The sequence below is a fragment of the Plectropomus leopardus genome, chromosome 9, assembly GCF_008729295.1.
Source record: "Plectropomus leopardus isolate mb chromosome 9, YSFRI_Pleo_2.0, whole genome shotgun sequence".
Classification (NCBI taxonomy): Eukaryota; Metazoa; Chordata; class Actinopteri; order Perciformes; family Serranidae; genus Plectropomus; species Plectropomus leopardus.
In genome coordinates, this window is record NC_056471.1 from 22,284,238 (window position 1) to 22,302,809 (window position 18,572).

The 18,572-nt window shown below is 40.3% G+C and overlaps 1 protein-coding gene across 1 annotated transcript in view; it reads right to left on the minus strand.

Annotated features, from left to right (window-relative positions):
* Positions 1-18,572, minus strand: part of drp2 (dystrophin related protein 2) — a 105,089-nt gene that overhangs the window by 67,297 nt on the left and 19,220 nt on the right. The window contains exon 3 of the mRNA XM_042493960.1: positions 11,164-11,320. Coding sequence (XP_042349894.1) covers positions 11,164-11,320 — 157 coding nt within the window. The remainder of the gene's footprint in view (positions 1-11,163; positions 11,321-18,572) is intronic.

Sequence of the window (18,572 nt, forward strand, 5' to 3'; positions counted from 1 at the left end):
CCGATGAATTGGCAATGAAAATAGCACTTGATTGTGGCCCTAGTGCATTAGGGCAGCTCTTGATTTTAACAGCAAACATTTCCAGGTTTACCACCAGGTAGCTGCTGTCACACTACAATATGTTTAAAATTTGGGGAAATGATCCCCCTAGAGCAAGTCATGATGCTTCACCTCAACACATTATGGAAAACTGGCAAACAGTGCAGCATGCTAATGGTAAATACATGCCTGTACACTGACAAAAAAAAAGTGAGGCTCTGTAGATGAAAAAAAATAATAATGTATTTCTATACATGTGAACAAAAGGTGACAAATGTTTCAGTCATGATACAACAACATTCACAACACATCCCAGCTGCTAACAAGAGCAAACAGCAGAGTCTGACCTCCATTATTCACATCCAGCAGTGGCGTTTTCATTGGTCTAGTTCAAGCGATGCATCACTGGTGGCCAACGACCACCTGAGTGGAATCACCTGGTACATAAATTGTGGTGATATTTCAAACCTTTGTGAGTTCAATGCACCATTTAGCATCTAACTAGCTCGCAGTGGATTATTGGATACTGTCACATGTTTTCACAATTCACAACGAAGGAACGAATAGTATTTTTTTTTATTGGTACTTTACTGTTACTTCAATAAAAACAATGTAATATTGGAAGAAGCCGAGTCGACAAGAAGAGTCTGCTCCTCTTCCCTTTTCTAATCACACATAGAGCTCAAGGCTCTGTCTGGCTCCTTGCTCGTGTGTCTGTCTGTGTGTGTGTCTCACTCTCTCTCTGTCTTGACACAAATGGAAAATATGTGGGATTAGTACATAAAACACAATCACAAACAGAACTGAAACTAGGCTATTTCTGAAATAAAAAATCAAATAAAATACACCAGATATTGCAGCAGCGATAATACGGCTCACTGGGAAGCCAATGGACCTCCGTAGCCAGCTTCCTGCTTCAGGACATTTTGCGGAGCTACTGTCTCCTTGTCTCCTTTCTGAATCCAGCATTCTCATCCCGGTGCGCTTTTAGGTACCAAAACATGGCACTGATTGATTTAACATGAATAGGTTCTCAGTAATACCAACATAATTCACCTGGTACCATTAAAAGTACAGTTCATGACCCAATGCTACCCATCTAAAGGTCCAATTCACAACAGTATTGCACCAGTGATATTACAGTACAAACACGTCCATAAGGTGTTGCAGCTGAATGCAATTTTTTGTGTTTGATTGCAGTTATCCATGTGACAAAGTATTAATGTTGCCTTTGTGCTGAGAACACAGCAGGCAAAACAACAGCAGAGAGAAGAAAAGTGAATTTCTCAGAGTGCAAGCTACAGGTCCTGAACGACAAGGTGCAGAGGCATGCCTGGCATGCCGATGCCTTCACTTAGCTACAATCACTGTTACAACCGTCGCTGGAAAGTCTGGGTGTGACAACCGATTATAAATGTGCTTCAGTTACCACCAACTCTCTAAAGATGCTAATATTTCACTATTTCTGCATGTGGCTATGTGAGGTGATCTTTCTGAATCGGGCTGTTTCTTCTTCACTTGCAAAGAAAGCTGACTATTTGGTGTCAAATATATGCATATTACCTTGTTTAAATATCTGCAAATAGCACTGTTGCAACAAGACGCTATGTAGTTGGCAGTGCAGATAGAGGGGCGCATTTCACCCTTTATGGTTGCTCTGAGAATGACACTTTTTTGTCTTATTGGTGCAGGTTTAGCAGCTGCAACAGCCACACAATGTTTTTGTGAATTTACCCATCAGTGCATTGGTTTGAGCAGGGGTAAGTTTTATTGTTCTTGAATTTAACTTTTAATGTGTTGGTGAAGATTCTCAGTCATCAAGGTCATGGTAATTCTAGGTGCTAGACTGTGGGCAGCTGGACCTGCTTGAGTTGAAGAAGCCGCTCTGATGAAAGCTGACGTTTTAAAGAAACTCAAGCAAGTCCATTTGCATATGATATAGCACCTAGAACTTTTAATGTCGTAATAAAAGTTATCTTATCTTATGTTGTTAAATAGGCCTAATTAGGATGACACCAAACACACTCACACATATAAGAAACACCGAATGACATAATTAGCTTGTTTAAATACACAGGTTACCTAAAGGTATCACTGCACACACACTCAGCAACCACCCACTGGCAGGATTGCATGAGAGGACATGGCTGTCTGCCTGTGCTGAGAGCCCAGGGCACAATAGGAGACCAAATCTGCTGGGAGTACTGGTCAGCTGGCCACCACACACAGAAGAGCCAATTAGCTGGAGAGCCCAGCTCCACTGGTCCAGATTTAACTGCACTCCTTATGCAAGAAGACAGACACACACACACACACACACACACACACACACAGACACACACAGACACACACACACACACACACACAAATGCAATGCGCAGATACCCAGAGCTTCCCCAGGGCCTTGAAGAAAGCCAGTGTGTCAACCTTCTTCATTCTTCTACACTAATCTTTGTTCTGTATAAAACACACTGCAGGTGTGTGAATTAAAGCCAGCTCTCTTCAAAGTAATTTATTTAGGTGAAGCCAGCGTACTCAATCCTCTTACGCTATGAGGAGATTACAATTTCAGCTGAAAATCTACATTACTAGCTGGAATTAGCAGTGTTGTGCGGCACAGCAGTGTTTCAGCACCTATTAGAAAAAGCTCAGGACCAGAGCAGAGCAGCCCTGATAACACCGAGCGAAACACCAGCGAAAACCAGCCGGCACCGAGCAAACATGCAAAAGTGTGTAACGGTGAGGAGCTGTGGCGCAAGATAAGATTCCCATTGCAACAGTCATAGAGAAAAACCTGCTGTCTTTCTCTTCCACACTCTTTCTCTAATCACAAACAAATTCCCTCTTCTTCTTCATATTCTCGCTTCTTTCCTTTTTCCTTTCCTTTACACTCTTTTCATCCTCTCGCTCTCTTTATTCTCTCCATACCCTCTTTAGCTGCTTTGCTGCCCAAAGAGGAGCTGAGCTTCAGATTCCCTGAGCCAGCTGTCATGTTAAAACTTTAATTCCAGCTAAATTTCACACTCAGAGGCTTCATCTTTGGTTGAAGGAACATTAAGAGCGAAGCCTTCAGATCAGATTAAGATGCATAATGCATGGGGTAGAAAAAGTCAGGGGGAGGAAATGACTTCATTGACTTCATTTCGTCTAAACATGTTGATGGCATCCCTTTTACCCCTCCCTCTGGACGGCTCCTCTGAATGCGCTTCTGAGAACACAGAGGATGAATTTTTATTTCCTTTGCCCCGTCGCATGACGCAGAAAAGATTTTGCAGCTGCACATGAAATCCCTCCCAAACCCTGAAATCACTCACTTATCCCAACACCCAAACACACACACAGCCCTCACAAACACATCTTCCCACCCAAAACTTCTCCACCACCACCCAAAATACACAAACAGTAAACATGCTCCCAAACCAATACACATGCAAATGCACAAACACACACACACACTCATAAAAATGTAGCACAGAGAGCTCTTCCCACACACACAAACGACATCAGAATAAATCCACTTAAGATCAATAATTCACATTTCTTAAAACGCTTTAATTCTCCATAGAAAACTGGGATGCAATTTCCCTCTCTGCTTTGTCGGGAAAGTTTTAGAACGACCAGACGCTCGGGAAGCCGAGGCATCTCAGATTATAAAGGCGTGCTGTGCTGAAAATGGAACATTTTGAGAGAGGGAGAGGAAGAGGAGAGGAGAGGAAGCATGTTCAACAGTGAATCCTATGAATGACTTAGTGAATTTTTTGAGCCTTATGCATCAGTAAGTAGCCTTGACAATGTTGGAGGGATAGCTGTGGAAAGGGAGAACACGAACTGCAGTTTTAAAAGGTGCAATGTGTGAGACATGCACAGAATTATAGTGTTTAAAAAATGGACTAACATCATCAACAGAATATGAAGTATCACTTTTACCATTATGTGATAGATGTCTTTGTATGATGCTGCAGATATATCAACTAAAATGAACATTTTAAGCAGCTACTCCCCAGCCCCATCCTGTCTTGTAACACCACTTGTACCTAAAGAGGCGATAGTGAGTCACTGTCGTGTCCAGTCTGCCCTCAGTTCAACATTTAAGGATGGGCTCGGTGCCCAGCTTTGAAGCCAATTTTCATAGTGGCAAAGTATAATTAACAGTTATAATTAAGGTGATACTGTGTGGCACAAAGATACTTCTTTCATAGACTTACATTGTAAAAGAGACGTCTCTAAATCAGCGGATAGATTTTTTTTTAACAACCCCAGTGAAATGACTCATTTCATAATCTGGATTTGATCCATTTGGTCTGATAATATTGCACAAGTTTAAAAGAGCCACAAGATTTAATATTTTATATAATGTTATCACTAATGCAGAAAAACCTGTACTCTTGGTCAGTCTTCATTTAAATGAATAAAAGAATGAACTGGATGAGCCACGGTTGATCTTAAATGAATAAATTACTTCAATGACAACATAAATCAGATCTGAAAAGCTCATGGGCAAAGACACACCAAAAACTTAAAGAAACACAACAATGATTTAACCTTATAGAGTGTATGTCACTTATCATACAGCTGTGTCTAACGCTAGAGTCTAAACATCTGCAAAGTCTTGATCTGGCAGTATCTGAACCTTCAGACACTCTGGAGCCTCCTCACATGCCTGCATGCAGACAGTGAAGGACTCCAGAGTACCTAAACCCCGAACCACAACTTTACTGCCAGACTAAAGCCCCACTCAAGGCCACAAACCAAAACAAGTTGTTTTAAATACTGAGTATACTAAGTGCTGCTGGGATTTCGACTACTTTTGATTTATTCTCCTTCTCCATGCACCTTGGAAGTAGGTGAAGTTGTGCCAGAACCTTCACTCTGCATCTGACACACCACTGGCAGACAACGTAGCTACAGGTAATGCTGAATCCAGTTCACATAGATATTTAAGGACTTCTATGAGCAAATCAGTAAGTTACAGAGTCTAACAAAAACAGCTTACATTTATCTGTGAAGTGAGCCCACCAAGTCTGACAAAGCAATTCTGAACATCAGCCACCACAAATGTAAACAGCTGTAGACCACTGAGACCCTGCTCCCAATTTCTTTTGGGGATGTAGCCTGACGTTAACGCCTTGAAACCTAAGCAAATTGGTTTGATTTCTTTCAAAAACATTGGGAGAAGGAAGTGAAGCAAACAAAAATCCCAAAAATAAATACATACATTCGCAAAAAGTTAGTGGAAAATTACCTGAAAATAAGAAAAAAAAGAGGGGTAAAAATAACAAAAAAAAACAAACAAAACATACCATTATAATGAGTATACAGTAGATATAGCTTTCTGGAATTTTTCCCATGTTTTTGACAATTTTGTGATAATTCTTCCCCCATTTTTAAAATGAATTTTCAGGTCATTCTCTTCGTCACCTTTAACTTTTTTCTTGCAATTTGTGGGACATTTCTTGCCAAGTTAGTCATTGTCTTAGTCAGATTTCAAAGAGTTAAGAAAGCTTGTGACAGGTGCCTGAACGCAGCACAAGAAAACTAATGACGAACCAGGTTTTAAAGGATTAAACATTGTACCTTTAAAGCATAAAAGCTGACAGTGTGTGTGTGTGACAAAAGAGACACAAGGAGGAAAAAGAGACATTAAGAAGGAAAAGAAGGCGGACTGAAGCAATTGCAGATTTGTGTGTAAGTGTGAGTGTGGTTTTTTCATCGTCCTGTTAATTGGGAGGCTGATTCCACAGTGCACCAGTCAAGGTGGGAGTCAGAGTGGGATTAAACTGGAGCCCCAAACCTCTCACTGTCAATACAAGTCGCCTTTCAGAAACACTGCACAAACTGACAGCACAGAAAATTGGAAAGAGGGTGGAAAGGGAAACTCTGCTGTACTTACAGAACCAATTACGAGTGTGTGTGTGTGTGTGTGTGTGTGTGTGTGTGTGTGTGTGTGTGTGTGAGAGAGAGAGAGTAAGTGTAGGCTACTGTAAATGTGTGTGTGCATGTGTGTGCGCTTCCAAATGTCTGAACCAGTTCCAGTTCTTGAGATACATCACCCACAACTAAGGTGATTTACCAGGAGATGAAAGAACATCTTGAGCATCCCAGGTGGCATTTCTGCCGATACTTCCTGTCACACAGGAGCAAGAATCTAAAGAGCATAAATTTTAACGGTTCTACCCTTCACACACACACCTTCAGGTACATTTCAAAGCCTTCATTTGAATCTTTATTGTTTTCTTGATTTAAATATCATGGCAGCTCATTCCTTTTTTGTTAAAAACATAAAAATCAAATGCTTTTTCTCTGGTATGATTGCAGCCACTGCTTCTTATTCTGCTTGTTGTCTGAAGCTATTTTTGAACAGGCCAACAATCTGTATGACTCTAACAGTAAGACAGGCACGCGCACAAACACACACGCACGCACGCACGCACGCACGCACGCACACACACACACACACGCACACATATGCCTGCTGGGCAACTCCTGTCTGTGCCAACTTTATGAGAGTCTCCCCAGCACAGCGCACACAGAGCTATATAACACGTCAATTAAAAAAGATTTCAGTGGAGAGACTTTGCAGTCTTAAAGACATCCTGGGATTTTTGTTATTGTCCCACCAGTGGGTGTCTTTAACACACAGGAAACCCATTTATTTTCTTTTGATCTGCCCAATAAAATAAAGGCTACTGACAAAATATTGAAATCCTCTCCAATTATTCTGTCAGCTTGCTAAATTAAGAAAGTCTGATATAAAAAGAGCCCGAGTTTATATATGTATTTAATTCTATAAGGGACCAGAGGCTGTAATGAGTCAACACATTTTACCGGTTGATTAGACTTCTCTGGCAATGCTGGAATGTGACTACTTATATTCACTGAAGTACTGTACTTCAGTACAAATTTGAGGTACTTGTACTTCAGTATTTTATTTTCATGCCACTTAACTTCTAGTAAACTACATTTCAGGGGTAAACATTGCACTTTCTACTTTACTACATTTATCTGAGAGCTTTAGTCACTATAGAAATACATTTTTGCAGACAAAACGTGTAAGTACTACTAACATTGCAGCAGTATAACAGTTTCTAGGTATATTGTAGTATGAAAACTGGCCGTTCACATACTGTGTACAATTATTTATTTTACTTACACTATAATCATAATTATTATCTGCAGGTTTTATACTAAATAGTACTAACTACAACAGCAATTGCATTAATTATTGCATTAATTAATTAATTAATGCATGTGTAATTGTAATCTAATTATGGCATAACATGACAGCATAATAAGCACGGGAGACATTTTTTTACATTGATACTTCAAAACATTTTCTTGATAGTCTCATATGTTGACTTTAAAGAAGTATTTCACTGCTGTAAAGTTGGTCTTTCGTTAAACTGGGCTGTCTATGCAATGAAAAGATGCAAATATTTTTAAAATTGGTGCTATATGACCAGTGAAAACAGAGGTAAAGGTCTGCGGCACTGAGAGAGAAAGAGGTGGGGTGGGGGGGGTCTCTCTCTATCTGCTCCCATACTCTTTGCGTCCGGGTGTATGAAAATGCAGATGATACAAAGCTGGTTTAAAAATGGCAAAGTATCCCTTCACGTAACATTTTCGATGCGGGGCTTTACACTGTGGCATTAGATGTGGTAAAGATATTATAACTGTACCTCCTCCTGTACTGTGTGGGCTTTTAACACTTGCTTGACATCTCACTGACTCTCTGGTGAGTTTTGTTGTACCTGTTAAGAAGGAGCAATTTACACCAGTAGATTTGGTGCCCTTAGCAAAATCCCTTCACACCCTCAAACCAACTTCAACCCAAAAAAGAGATCTAATAAGCCAAAAAATAATGTAATACACTTGTGTGGGTGTGCAGAGCCTTTCAAGATAAAATAAGCATCCCCATGAGGAAAAAGCACCTCATTCCACTGTATTGAGTGATGAAGATGGTGCGGTGCGAGACTGGAGGAGACAACGATAATGAGATATGAGCCACTAAAGAAAGGTCCTGCACATACACACAAAAAATTGATCTTAACACAACCCAGCTAAAAGTGTGTCACACTGGCAATGTGCAAAAAGAAATACATTGTATAAACTCATTCACTTCATTAACAGGAACATTGTATGTCTTGTTTGGTGATTTTCTGCATCATTTTTAAAGTCCAGGCAAAAATAAATGTGTGTCATGAGTTTGTCATACCAAAGACAAATATGTTATTAACCCCTTGTACTGGTAATGTCGCTTACAAGAGTCTGGAGCTGTGCGGCAGCTTGCTCTTCGGCTCAGGGTACGTGTGTGCTCTGTGCAACTAAGTTATCTGCTCACAAGAGTGTTGCTTCGCTGCAGCTCGTTCTTTATCCATAAAGGGAAGAGATTATGTTAAGGTTGCTCCAGTGCGTCGTCGAGCATGCTTTTAGGCTGACAAAAAAATTCTGGACACAGAAATAAAAAGTTTAACAATCTAACTCCACAATGCAGTATTATACAGTTCAGTCTTTTCATGTGGTTTCAACAAGTATTTCCTAACATGTTTAATGTGTTTAGAAAGAAATCACTGAATTTGCTTGCAGAAATTAATTTCCCTTCTTGGATGAATGAGTTTTATATTTGTTTATATTCAGGGGAAGGTGAAAAACACGCAGGTTATTTACCTTCTATAAAAAGGTGCAACCAAACTAAAATCGATGGAGCAAAGTCTGACCACGAAAACACAGACCTGAGAAAATTAATGAAACACGTGGGTGAGAAGAAAAAGGCTAAAAGAAGCCTGGTGTATGTTGCAAATGTAACTTGGTCTGTGTTTTTGCGAGTGAAATTTAATAAACAACATTTCAGTTTAACTCTGTCACCTGATCGAGTCCTGCAGAAGTCTAATAACGAGCAAAGGTTTTAGAGAAAGTATTGGTTCTCCTGCCCTAAAACATGAGGGTGAAAATATTTATTGGAAAGATAAACAAGCGCTGATTTGTGCCATGATCAATAAGGTCTCAGTCTCTGAGTTTGTGAGCTTGTGTGCCCTTCTATCCACACAAGCCCTTGAAGGGATTTACAAGCCAGTTCAAATCACTGAACCATGGAGGAATTATCTGACAGGAGGAGGAGGAGGTGGCTCACTCCGCTGTCAGCAAATCTTACTGATGTTTCCTAAAGCCTTGAACTTTTATATTGTAAAAAATAAAATGTTTAAATGGCTGCCAATCCTATCAGCGTACCATTGTCATCATTAACCAATAGCTATTAGAAAGAGGTGAGCTAATCCTCATGTAACTCTGCTGATCGACTTCATTTTTCAGACCGTGAGCTTGTTGCTTGGTTACAACAACTAGTCAATTAATCAATTAGTCAATTTAGTCAATCACAAGAACTATTTTGATTATTGATTTGTTCATCATTCAGTCAAATTCCAAGCCAAACATTTGCGTGAGAAATCTCTTTTTCTGGTCGTACATTAAAGTAAATATCTGTGGTTCAAGAAACAAAGCATTTGATGCAACCATCCTATATCATTTTCAGATGTTTTACAAACCAGATGATTAACCGATTGATTAAGACAATAATCAACAGACTAATCGAAAACAATTATTAGTTTGACCCCAACATCTCTCTAGTCAGCTGAGTCAAAACTCATTTCTAACATCCGTAAAGTAAAAGTGAAAATACAGTTGGAGCTTTATTTTTTCAGTCATGTGACTTACATTGCTCACTTTAGAGACCCTGGTGAAAGCTTTTAATTATTATTTCTATATTTTACAGCATCAGAAAAGACGGATTTTAAAACTAAAGTTTGGGACTTTTACATATAAATGAACATCTGTTACATTCAAGTCTTTGTCAAACAAATTCACACAGTGCTGGTTAAGCCTATTGCTGCCAGGGTAAGCTCTCTGTATTTTGCAGTATACTGGAGTTGCCTGTATCTGTGGCGACTTTTACGGGCCAGCCAGAGTGAAAAGGGCAGGAAGGCGGAAGCGATCATAGCACAGAAGCAACTAGGAGTATGTCGGAAGCTATAGCCTAAGAGGTGTCCAAGAAAAGTTTATGGAGTGGATGCTCCAGATAGAAACTCTGCATTTAAAGGAAGTATTAAAGTCAAAATATTTGTAAAGTAAGTCTTGAAGAGAGCACTCTGGGAGAGGGTCAACTGTGTTTACTCTGACTGCCAGAGCAGGGAGGCAAAAGTTTTACACTTCAGCTATTTTATTTTATTTTTTACATATATTTGATAACAAAACAAAACTAACATTGGAACACAATTGATCAAATGCTGGTAAAATATGCAAGTGGCTGATAAATTTGCTTTACTCACCAGCCCAAAAAACAATGGTAATCTTCTGAGAGGCTGGTAGATTTTAGAATCGACCAGCGACAGTGGCAGTAAATTTCCCATCCTGATTAAGGCTATTCTACAGTGTCTCAACAATCATGTCTATTTAAGCATTTAGTAAAGCTCTTCCTTCAGAAAACATGTATCTGCACTGTGTTTAAGCTGGTTTTTGCATTCTCAACAAACACTGCAGTGCACAAAGCTCAGACTCCGTCAATAGTAACAATGACAGCTGAACCTGTTTCTTCTCTTATTGACTGCAGCTGATCAATAAACTCAGCTTTGATCAATATCTGTAATATCTACAAAAGATGCCTGCAAAAACTCTGTAAACACATCTGAAAAAGCATGTCTGTTTCTTTCCCATGTTAATCGTCAATAGCCACAACAAATCCACCCACTACAACCACTGCCTCCAAAATCACTGGCCTCTCCACCTCCAGCTTCTCACATCCCAGTGACAGAGCCATCACATCGCACAGATCATAGCACATGACCCTGGGCACACCCTCAATCCATTTCTCACACTGATCCCTTATAGAGGCAGAAATAGCACTTTAAAGGGCACTCTGTACTGTCGCGAGAGTCTTGTCCCTTTTGTCACACACAATACTGACTGTTCTCATGTCTGAATCTACCTGGACTCAATTTAACGGAGCACATGTGTGGATTTTGTATGTAGATATAGCGTGGAAATCTATTTCCTCTTGTGCAGAATAAAGACTCAGCCAGTATTTGTATAGGATGTGTAATATGTGCACTGAAAAGGTATCATGGTCCTCATTACCTGGTGGAACTCCCTCTGGTGCTGGACGGCCCCCACGTCGCCTCCTATGGGCAGCTGCTCCGACAGCTCCTCGTCCTTGGCTGTCAGCCATTCTATGATCTCCTGCAAAGAGAGCTGCAGCTTCCCGCTGTTGTCGGAGAAGGCCTCTAGCCGCACCCTGCCAACACACACACACACATACACAGAGAGAGAGAGAGACAGAGAGAGAGTTAGCTCAGCAAACAGTAACATTCTCCAACAGAACAGCTAAATACCGCAGATTATATTTGGTCACAACCTCCCAAAACCGAAAATATCATCAAAAGATGCCAAATAAACAGGATTTAAAACCCTCTATTGCAATCCAGTAATAATGCATGGTTTTCACAGCAGAAAGTAGAATTTTTTTGTTAGATAAAAACATCTTAATGCAATTTATGTCCTTTTGTGTAGCATTTTGTACACGACCTCAATGCCTCTTTAATCTAAACTGTCCCTAATTTGGGAAAATGTTTAATCTTGCAGGTGACAAGCTGTCAAAATCATACTCTGTCTAAAGATGGACAGCTCCAAGCCCCCAGTAAATTTTAAACAGTGGCAAAAAAGTGGTATACCAACTCCTGGGTCTGTCACGTGATGCCATGGGGCCCAAAAAGACTTTCCCATATTCTATATTGTTGTTCCTTTGAGGCTACAGAATTAGGAGCTGAAATTGGGCAAAACTGTCGGTCCAGTCGATGGCATTAAGATTATTCTATTATTTTTTGAGATTATTATGTATGTAAACTCCTCACGCTACAGGATCATTTGGGCAGATAATCTGTTCAGACCAGCCTCGAAGTGGGAGAATTCGTTGGGGGTAAATCAGACCAAAAATTTGCCAAATTGTCCTCCAGTGTGGGGCCAGCATAACACTAGCAGCTCTGCCCTGCTCTTACACTTCAGCAACCACAGCTGAACTCCCTACCTGAGATACTGCATGAGCATTAAGTTCGCCGTACACACCAGTTAGTCCACATCAAAGCCTTTTCTCTTTCCTCATTAAAACTGAAACATACCGCTGGAAGATATGAATTATAAGGCATAAATCTAACCTCTGCTTGCTCATTTAAATATGTATACTAAGCAGCCAGACAAGGTTATGTTAGAATTAAATAATAGTCTGATCTGACATTTTTCCATGTCACATTTATTAGGTCTAACTAGCTCTACACTGCAATACAAAAACAATGTTGTTTCATATTATTTCCACATCTTCTACATGGATCATCATCTAGTGAGAATTCTGTATTTTCATCCAGTACAAGTCTCTAGGGAGAGTATCTTTGATCCTTTAGGACCACATTATGTATAAAATTAACTACCTACAGCTGATAGAATATGCCAGCAACAGCTGCAGCCGGCAAAATCAGCTAAAACAGATTAGAAACTAAAACCTGCTTTTTGTTAACCTCTGTCTGAAATCAGAGATACATTGCTTCAAGACTGACTAAATTTTGAGCTGTAAATCTGCCACCGTTATCATTGTGAACTGTACATGTGCTCTATGAGTGCAGAAACTTTGGGAAGGAATACCTAACCCTCTAATTACCATATGGACCTATGTATAAATCACACACCCCATATTACGTTGAATTCATGAACTGTTTTTCTCACAACTGATATGACTATATGAGACTTACGTTGTACTGCAGGAGTTGTGTGGGAGTTTATAAACAGATGTTTTGATATACAACATAGTTTTGGTGTTGCTAAACAGCCCCTTCTCATCCCCAAGTCATCAAATACCTCACTTTGTCAGTGATCTCGACGTCAGATACGGATAGAGGCACTTCTCTTTGCAGTATAATATGCTCCAGGCGGCGGCAGTTGTTGATGCAACTGGCAGAACACCAAATCATCACACGGCTTTGTCAGTGGACGTCAGCATCAGGCACCGACACACAAAGGCACCCTTTGAGTTGGAATGAAATGCAGCTACTGGACGCCCCCTTTGACAGGTTCACTGTCAATGTGGTGGTATTTGACGAGTTGGGATGAAAAAATGTTGTGTTACACATGGTCCCCATGTGTAACACATTTCACCAAGATTTTTTTTTCCATTTTGGGATTCTTTGTTCACCATGCAGGTAAGTGAGAAAAAGTTTTCCTAATGACTTCAATGTAACATAGGGTGGTCCTAGTATAAGCTAGCAAATGCAGCATTCGGTGTCATCTGAGCTAAATCATGCATTCTCATGATCCACAAACATTATTTCTTTTTACAGGACACACACAGCATATTTACCCGCAACATGTTTAAATCGCAATGCTGTCAGTCACAGCCAAACAAGCATGCGGTCTGTGTGCTTTGACACATGCGCAACAAGGTAAGAAACACAAAGAGTCACAGGTTAGTGCTGCTGCAGGTTTGCTGGAGTAAACCAGTGACAAATAACAGAGAAAATGTATCTGCTTGCCACCTGCCAGCAGCATGAGAGATGTCTGTGCGAACCACTGCTCCTGTATCAGTGGCACAGCTGGCACTAGTGGGGTGGAGGAGGGAAGGGCGGTGCGAACGCGCCCCAGTGTTTCAATTACACACCAGAAGCCAGCACTCAAATATCATTATTCCTGCACATCACAATTTGCCAGCACTGTCACATCAGAGATGATGAGTGGGAGCGAGAGCAAGAGTCAAAAAGAGAAACAGTCTTCTTAAGTGTCACTGCTTGCGAATATAAATGAGGGGGGAACATTGCAAAAATGTAATTGGAGTGATATTCAGATGAAAGCACAAGTGAAGCCGGAGGAACACTTTAAGATTTCTAAGTGTGGATGCAGTCAAACACAATCATCACAATTCTGCAAAAACATAAAAGGTTAACAACAACTTAGGAGTCCAAGAAAATGCTTACGGCTTGCACCATTAGCATGCCACCATCGGAAATGTCATTTTACCCACAAAAAAGAACTGTTAGGCGAATTCCTGCAAACTGAATTTCAGCACAGACGCCTTCTGACAAATGAAGGATTAGGAGATGCTGCTTTCAGGAAGGCATTGAGACTTAAAAGGGAAAAAGACGGAAAGGTGAAATCAAGCTTGTAAGTGCACATTTCAGAATTGATAGGCCTCTTTGTTCAACCCCGTGTCAGGAAGCCTGTGTGAAGCAGACCGTGCTGTCCCCTGGCCTCTTGTTGCCCCTGCAGCTCTGCTTACTGTGGTAATTGAATCAGAGAGGGACTGTTTTTCTGTGGCCCCTGCAGAACCAGCTCTCAGCCCATAACAGGTGTGAAAACACACATAAATGCAACACACACACACAAAAAGCATGAATGGAGAGAGGCTTCTGTCTCAAATCAGAGCAAACCCAGAAATCGGATATGTCTAAATAAGGCCATCCATCAAAGGATGACCCTGGAACTTTTGCGGAGAAGTATCAAAATGCTTCAAACCAGATGGCAGACCTCTAATCACACACTCATACACAAACACACATACACACACACAACTCACAGTACACCAACACATCACTGCTGCTTCCATTACACACAGAGGGTGAGACAAATAGTGCTCTGCCTACGCTGTAATGGAAACGTCACCGCATGGCGGGTGCTGCCAAGAACAACTCTCAACCTGCTAAGCTGTAGGGATGCCAGGCTAAAGGTTTGCCAGTATAGGAGGCTGACTGAAGCTATTTTATCTCCTGTGGAAACATCATGATATCAATTTAAGTGCTATTTATGGTACTGGTTCTGCTGCGTCAGATTAGGGGGCGCCAGGGGTTTTGTGTTTCTGTGTGTGTGTGTGTGTGTGTGTGTGAGGAAATGAGAGAGGAAATAGGTAGGGAGTGTGTGTGTGCGCTGCTCTATCTTTGTGAAGAGTAATTCAAGTTAAATGAGCATTAATTGATTTTTTGGGCCACTTTGGACCAGAGCAACAAGCTGTAAACGCAACACTGACACATTATCACCTCAAGTTGATATTGTTAATTTATTAGCATACGGCTGCTTATTATCAAATCCTCAGACATTAAGCAAAATTAAATGCTTTTCAAAGTTGTGTCTTTGACAACCTTGCAAATGTAAGACCAATATTCACTCTTTTTAAGCTGCATGTTGGCGTCTTCAGCTGCTACATGCTCCACTATTTTCACTAGCAACTCACTTACTTTGTCTTTCTGCATCTAGTGCTGAGTAGGTAATAATGGAAAAAAAACTTAAATTTTATGAGGATCTGGTAATTAAGTACACTTTAGAATTTTCTTTTAGATAATGTGGAAAACTTATTCAGAACAAATTAACTTATATGGGTTATTAACTTAAAATCTTGTGTCCATAATTATGGTAATTAGGTATTTAATGACCATATGAACACACATTTTTAAGTTGATTACTCATTTATTTTAACATTATTTAACAAGAAAATTTTTTAAAAAAGTGTACTGTTACCATAAACACACATTTTTAAGTTGATTACTAGTGAAAAAATTAAATTGGTCCAATCCAACAATAACCTGGACTCACAAAAAAATAAAAAATAATATTTGCTTGTAGCCAATCACAGCAAGTGTTCTTCAATTTAAGGTGACATATGATTGGTCCAATAACCACTGGGGTGTGGTGAAGCCAAGCATGGTGTATTTGTTCTAATGGTATTTCAGCGTGCAAAAAATGCCACCAAAAAGTTTTTAAGTATGGCTGTGCTACATACCTGCAGCGACTGATAGCATTTTACAGAACAGACTGCTTCTATTCACATAAAGGGGACAAAAAATGTATCAAATTGAGTACTCTGTTAGTATCAGTATCACTTTAAGGGTACTGGTATTGGTTCTGTTCCTGGGTCACAGCTAAAAGAAGTGGTTTTGCAAAACATCATGATGTCACAGTAAAGCTGACCTTTGACCTTTTGGATATAAAATGTCACTTCATCATCTTATCCAATAAGATTAACTGACTCTATAAGACATGAAGTTCCCTAAAAACATGATAAAATATTGATGATATGCTATTTCTGCCATGCATTTCTGTTTTGCTGTATCTTCTTCATCATGGATCATGCATAAAACTAGGCTATTTTTGATGCATGATTCATACATGAGGATGAATCATCATTATTCACTTTAATATACCGGCATGCATGCATGCTTTTCTTGCCATCACCACAACCCCCCCTCCACCTCGTTGAAAAAGAGCTCCCCCGAGAGCTTACAGTATAGTTCACAGACTAGTGAAATTTGTATGAATGCTTGAATTATGCAAATTTCTCAGGTCACCAACAGTGACCTTGACCTTTGCCTATATAAATCTAATCGGTTCATCCTTTGAGCCCCAGTGGATGTTTGTGCCAAATTTGTAGAGATTTCCTGAAGATGTCCCTGAGATATGCCATCCATAAGACTAAAACAGATGAACAAAAACCCCCAAAACATAATGTTGTCGACAGGGAGGCATAAAAAGCTTTAGTCCAGGGGTGCGCAATAATTTGTCACAGACAACTACACCAGAAAACCCCCACAGAATCAGGAGCCAAATGTATGAAGATACCTTACGTTCTGTCACAACAGAGTGCATTCATTGCATCCATTTTCAGCTGAGGATTCAGAGCGCTTTACAGCAGCAGGGGAATGTGTGTTGGACGACTTACAATCAACAATAGTGTCCAAGTTCAGCATAATGAAGAAACATGACACCCGCTGCAAAAAAGCGTGGCTCATTGATTTGCTTTTAATGGAGCTCCATTGTTGTTGTGTCAGAGGAATGAGTCATCTCGAGCTTTGGACATACAAACAATAATTGTTGGTGAGATCTGAGGGTGTTTTCTTGGGATTTGTTGGTATAATAAGATCAATACTGAATATCACCGCACCTGTCCTTTGAGATTACGGGAAGTTAATTTATCAATCAAGGACTTTACAAGTCTGCATAAATGTGTTGTACCCCTTCAGCTCACTAAGAGGTTATTACTTTACAGGAGCAGTGTCTAAGATTTAGTGGCATCTAGCCATGAGGATTGCTGTTTCGAACAGCTGAAGCTTCTCCCATGTGTCAAGTGTGAACTCCTGGTTAGGATTCCTTCAGTGTTCATTGTTCAGGAGGTTTTTTATGAGGAGATTATCTGCAAAGGTCTCTTCCTCTCCAAAACAAACAGAAACCGTGATTTAAACCAGGAAAAAACACAGAATAAAGCAGTTTGAAGTTACAAATCAGCGTTTCTCTGACCCGGTTTGGCATGTCACAGAAGGGCCACTCCCCCAGCACCTGCGAATGTGTGCTTACCCCTCATCCCTGATAACTTAAGAATTGAGCTGAATTATCTGCAGAGGTCTTCTACTCTCCAAAACAAACGGACCCAGTGAGTTTTTCTGACACTCTCATCATGGAGGGACTGCTAACTACAGGGTGCCAGCACAAAAATGCAAATTGCCCTATCTAGGGCCAGGGTGGTTTTTACATTCTGGACTTGTTGAAATATGGCAGTGCAACATGGCGAAGTCTGGGGACCTGCTTCTTCTAGATGTAAGATACAGATATAAGCAGCTTATTCTAAGGTAACAAAAGCACAATGATTATTATTTCCAGGTGATTATACACTAAAGAAAAGATACTTATTATGCTCCACTTCCATTGCTGCCAATATATGCCCCTACATCCTACACACTGAACCTTTAAGTGCTCTTTTGTGTCAATTTAAATTATTTGTTTGACAAAAAGGCCATCTGAGAATAACAAGAAGGCCAAATTACCTCCTACAAAATGTGTTCATGTTATGTTTACGTGTGTGTGTGTGTGTGTGTGTGTGTGTGTGTGTGTGTGTGTCCCTATCTCAGGCTCATAACAGCCAACAGGCCTGATGACAGCGGCAGCTATAAACCGGTATGAATGGACTAATGGGATATTGTGTGGCTGCTTCCTGTGTTTGCCCTCGACATAGGACACACTCACTGTACAGAGTCATCTGTTGGTATCGCACACAACAGCTTCAAGACTGAAAGACAGGGAACGCACAATGAGATAGTCTAAACTGGGAAAATAACAGGTATTGTCACAATAATGATTGTAGACTTTTTCATTTCCTGGATTAGTTTCAAGCAAAAGAATCAAAGGAGATAAAATAAGCAGCCCTGCATTACAGAGACCAACCTTTTTGTTACGATCCTGAATACAGATTTACGTGACAATCAACATCTGGGTGTCCTCGAGGATGACACTGAACTGCTATCAGCTCAACACTGTCAGTAGCTGCAGATAAGAATCACAATGTTTTAGGTGTAAATACAAAGTTGCTGTTTAGCAAACCTTGAGTTTTGTATTCAGTGTAACTCAACGTTCACCCCACAGTTTGGAAACTCTGTTGCATGCTAATTACTGTTGTATCCCCGCATTTCTTGACAGTTAACATCCAAAGTAAATAACATGGTCAAACAGAAATCCAACTCCCCAATCAG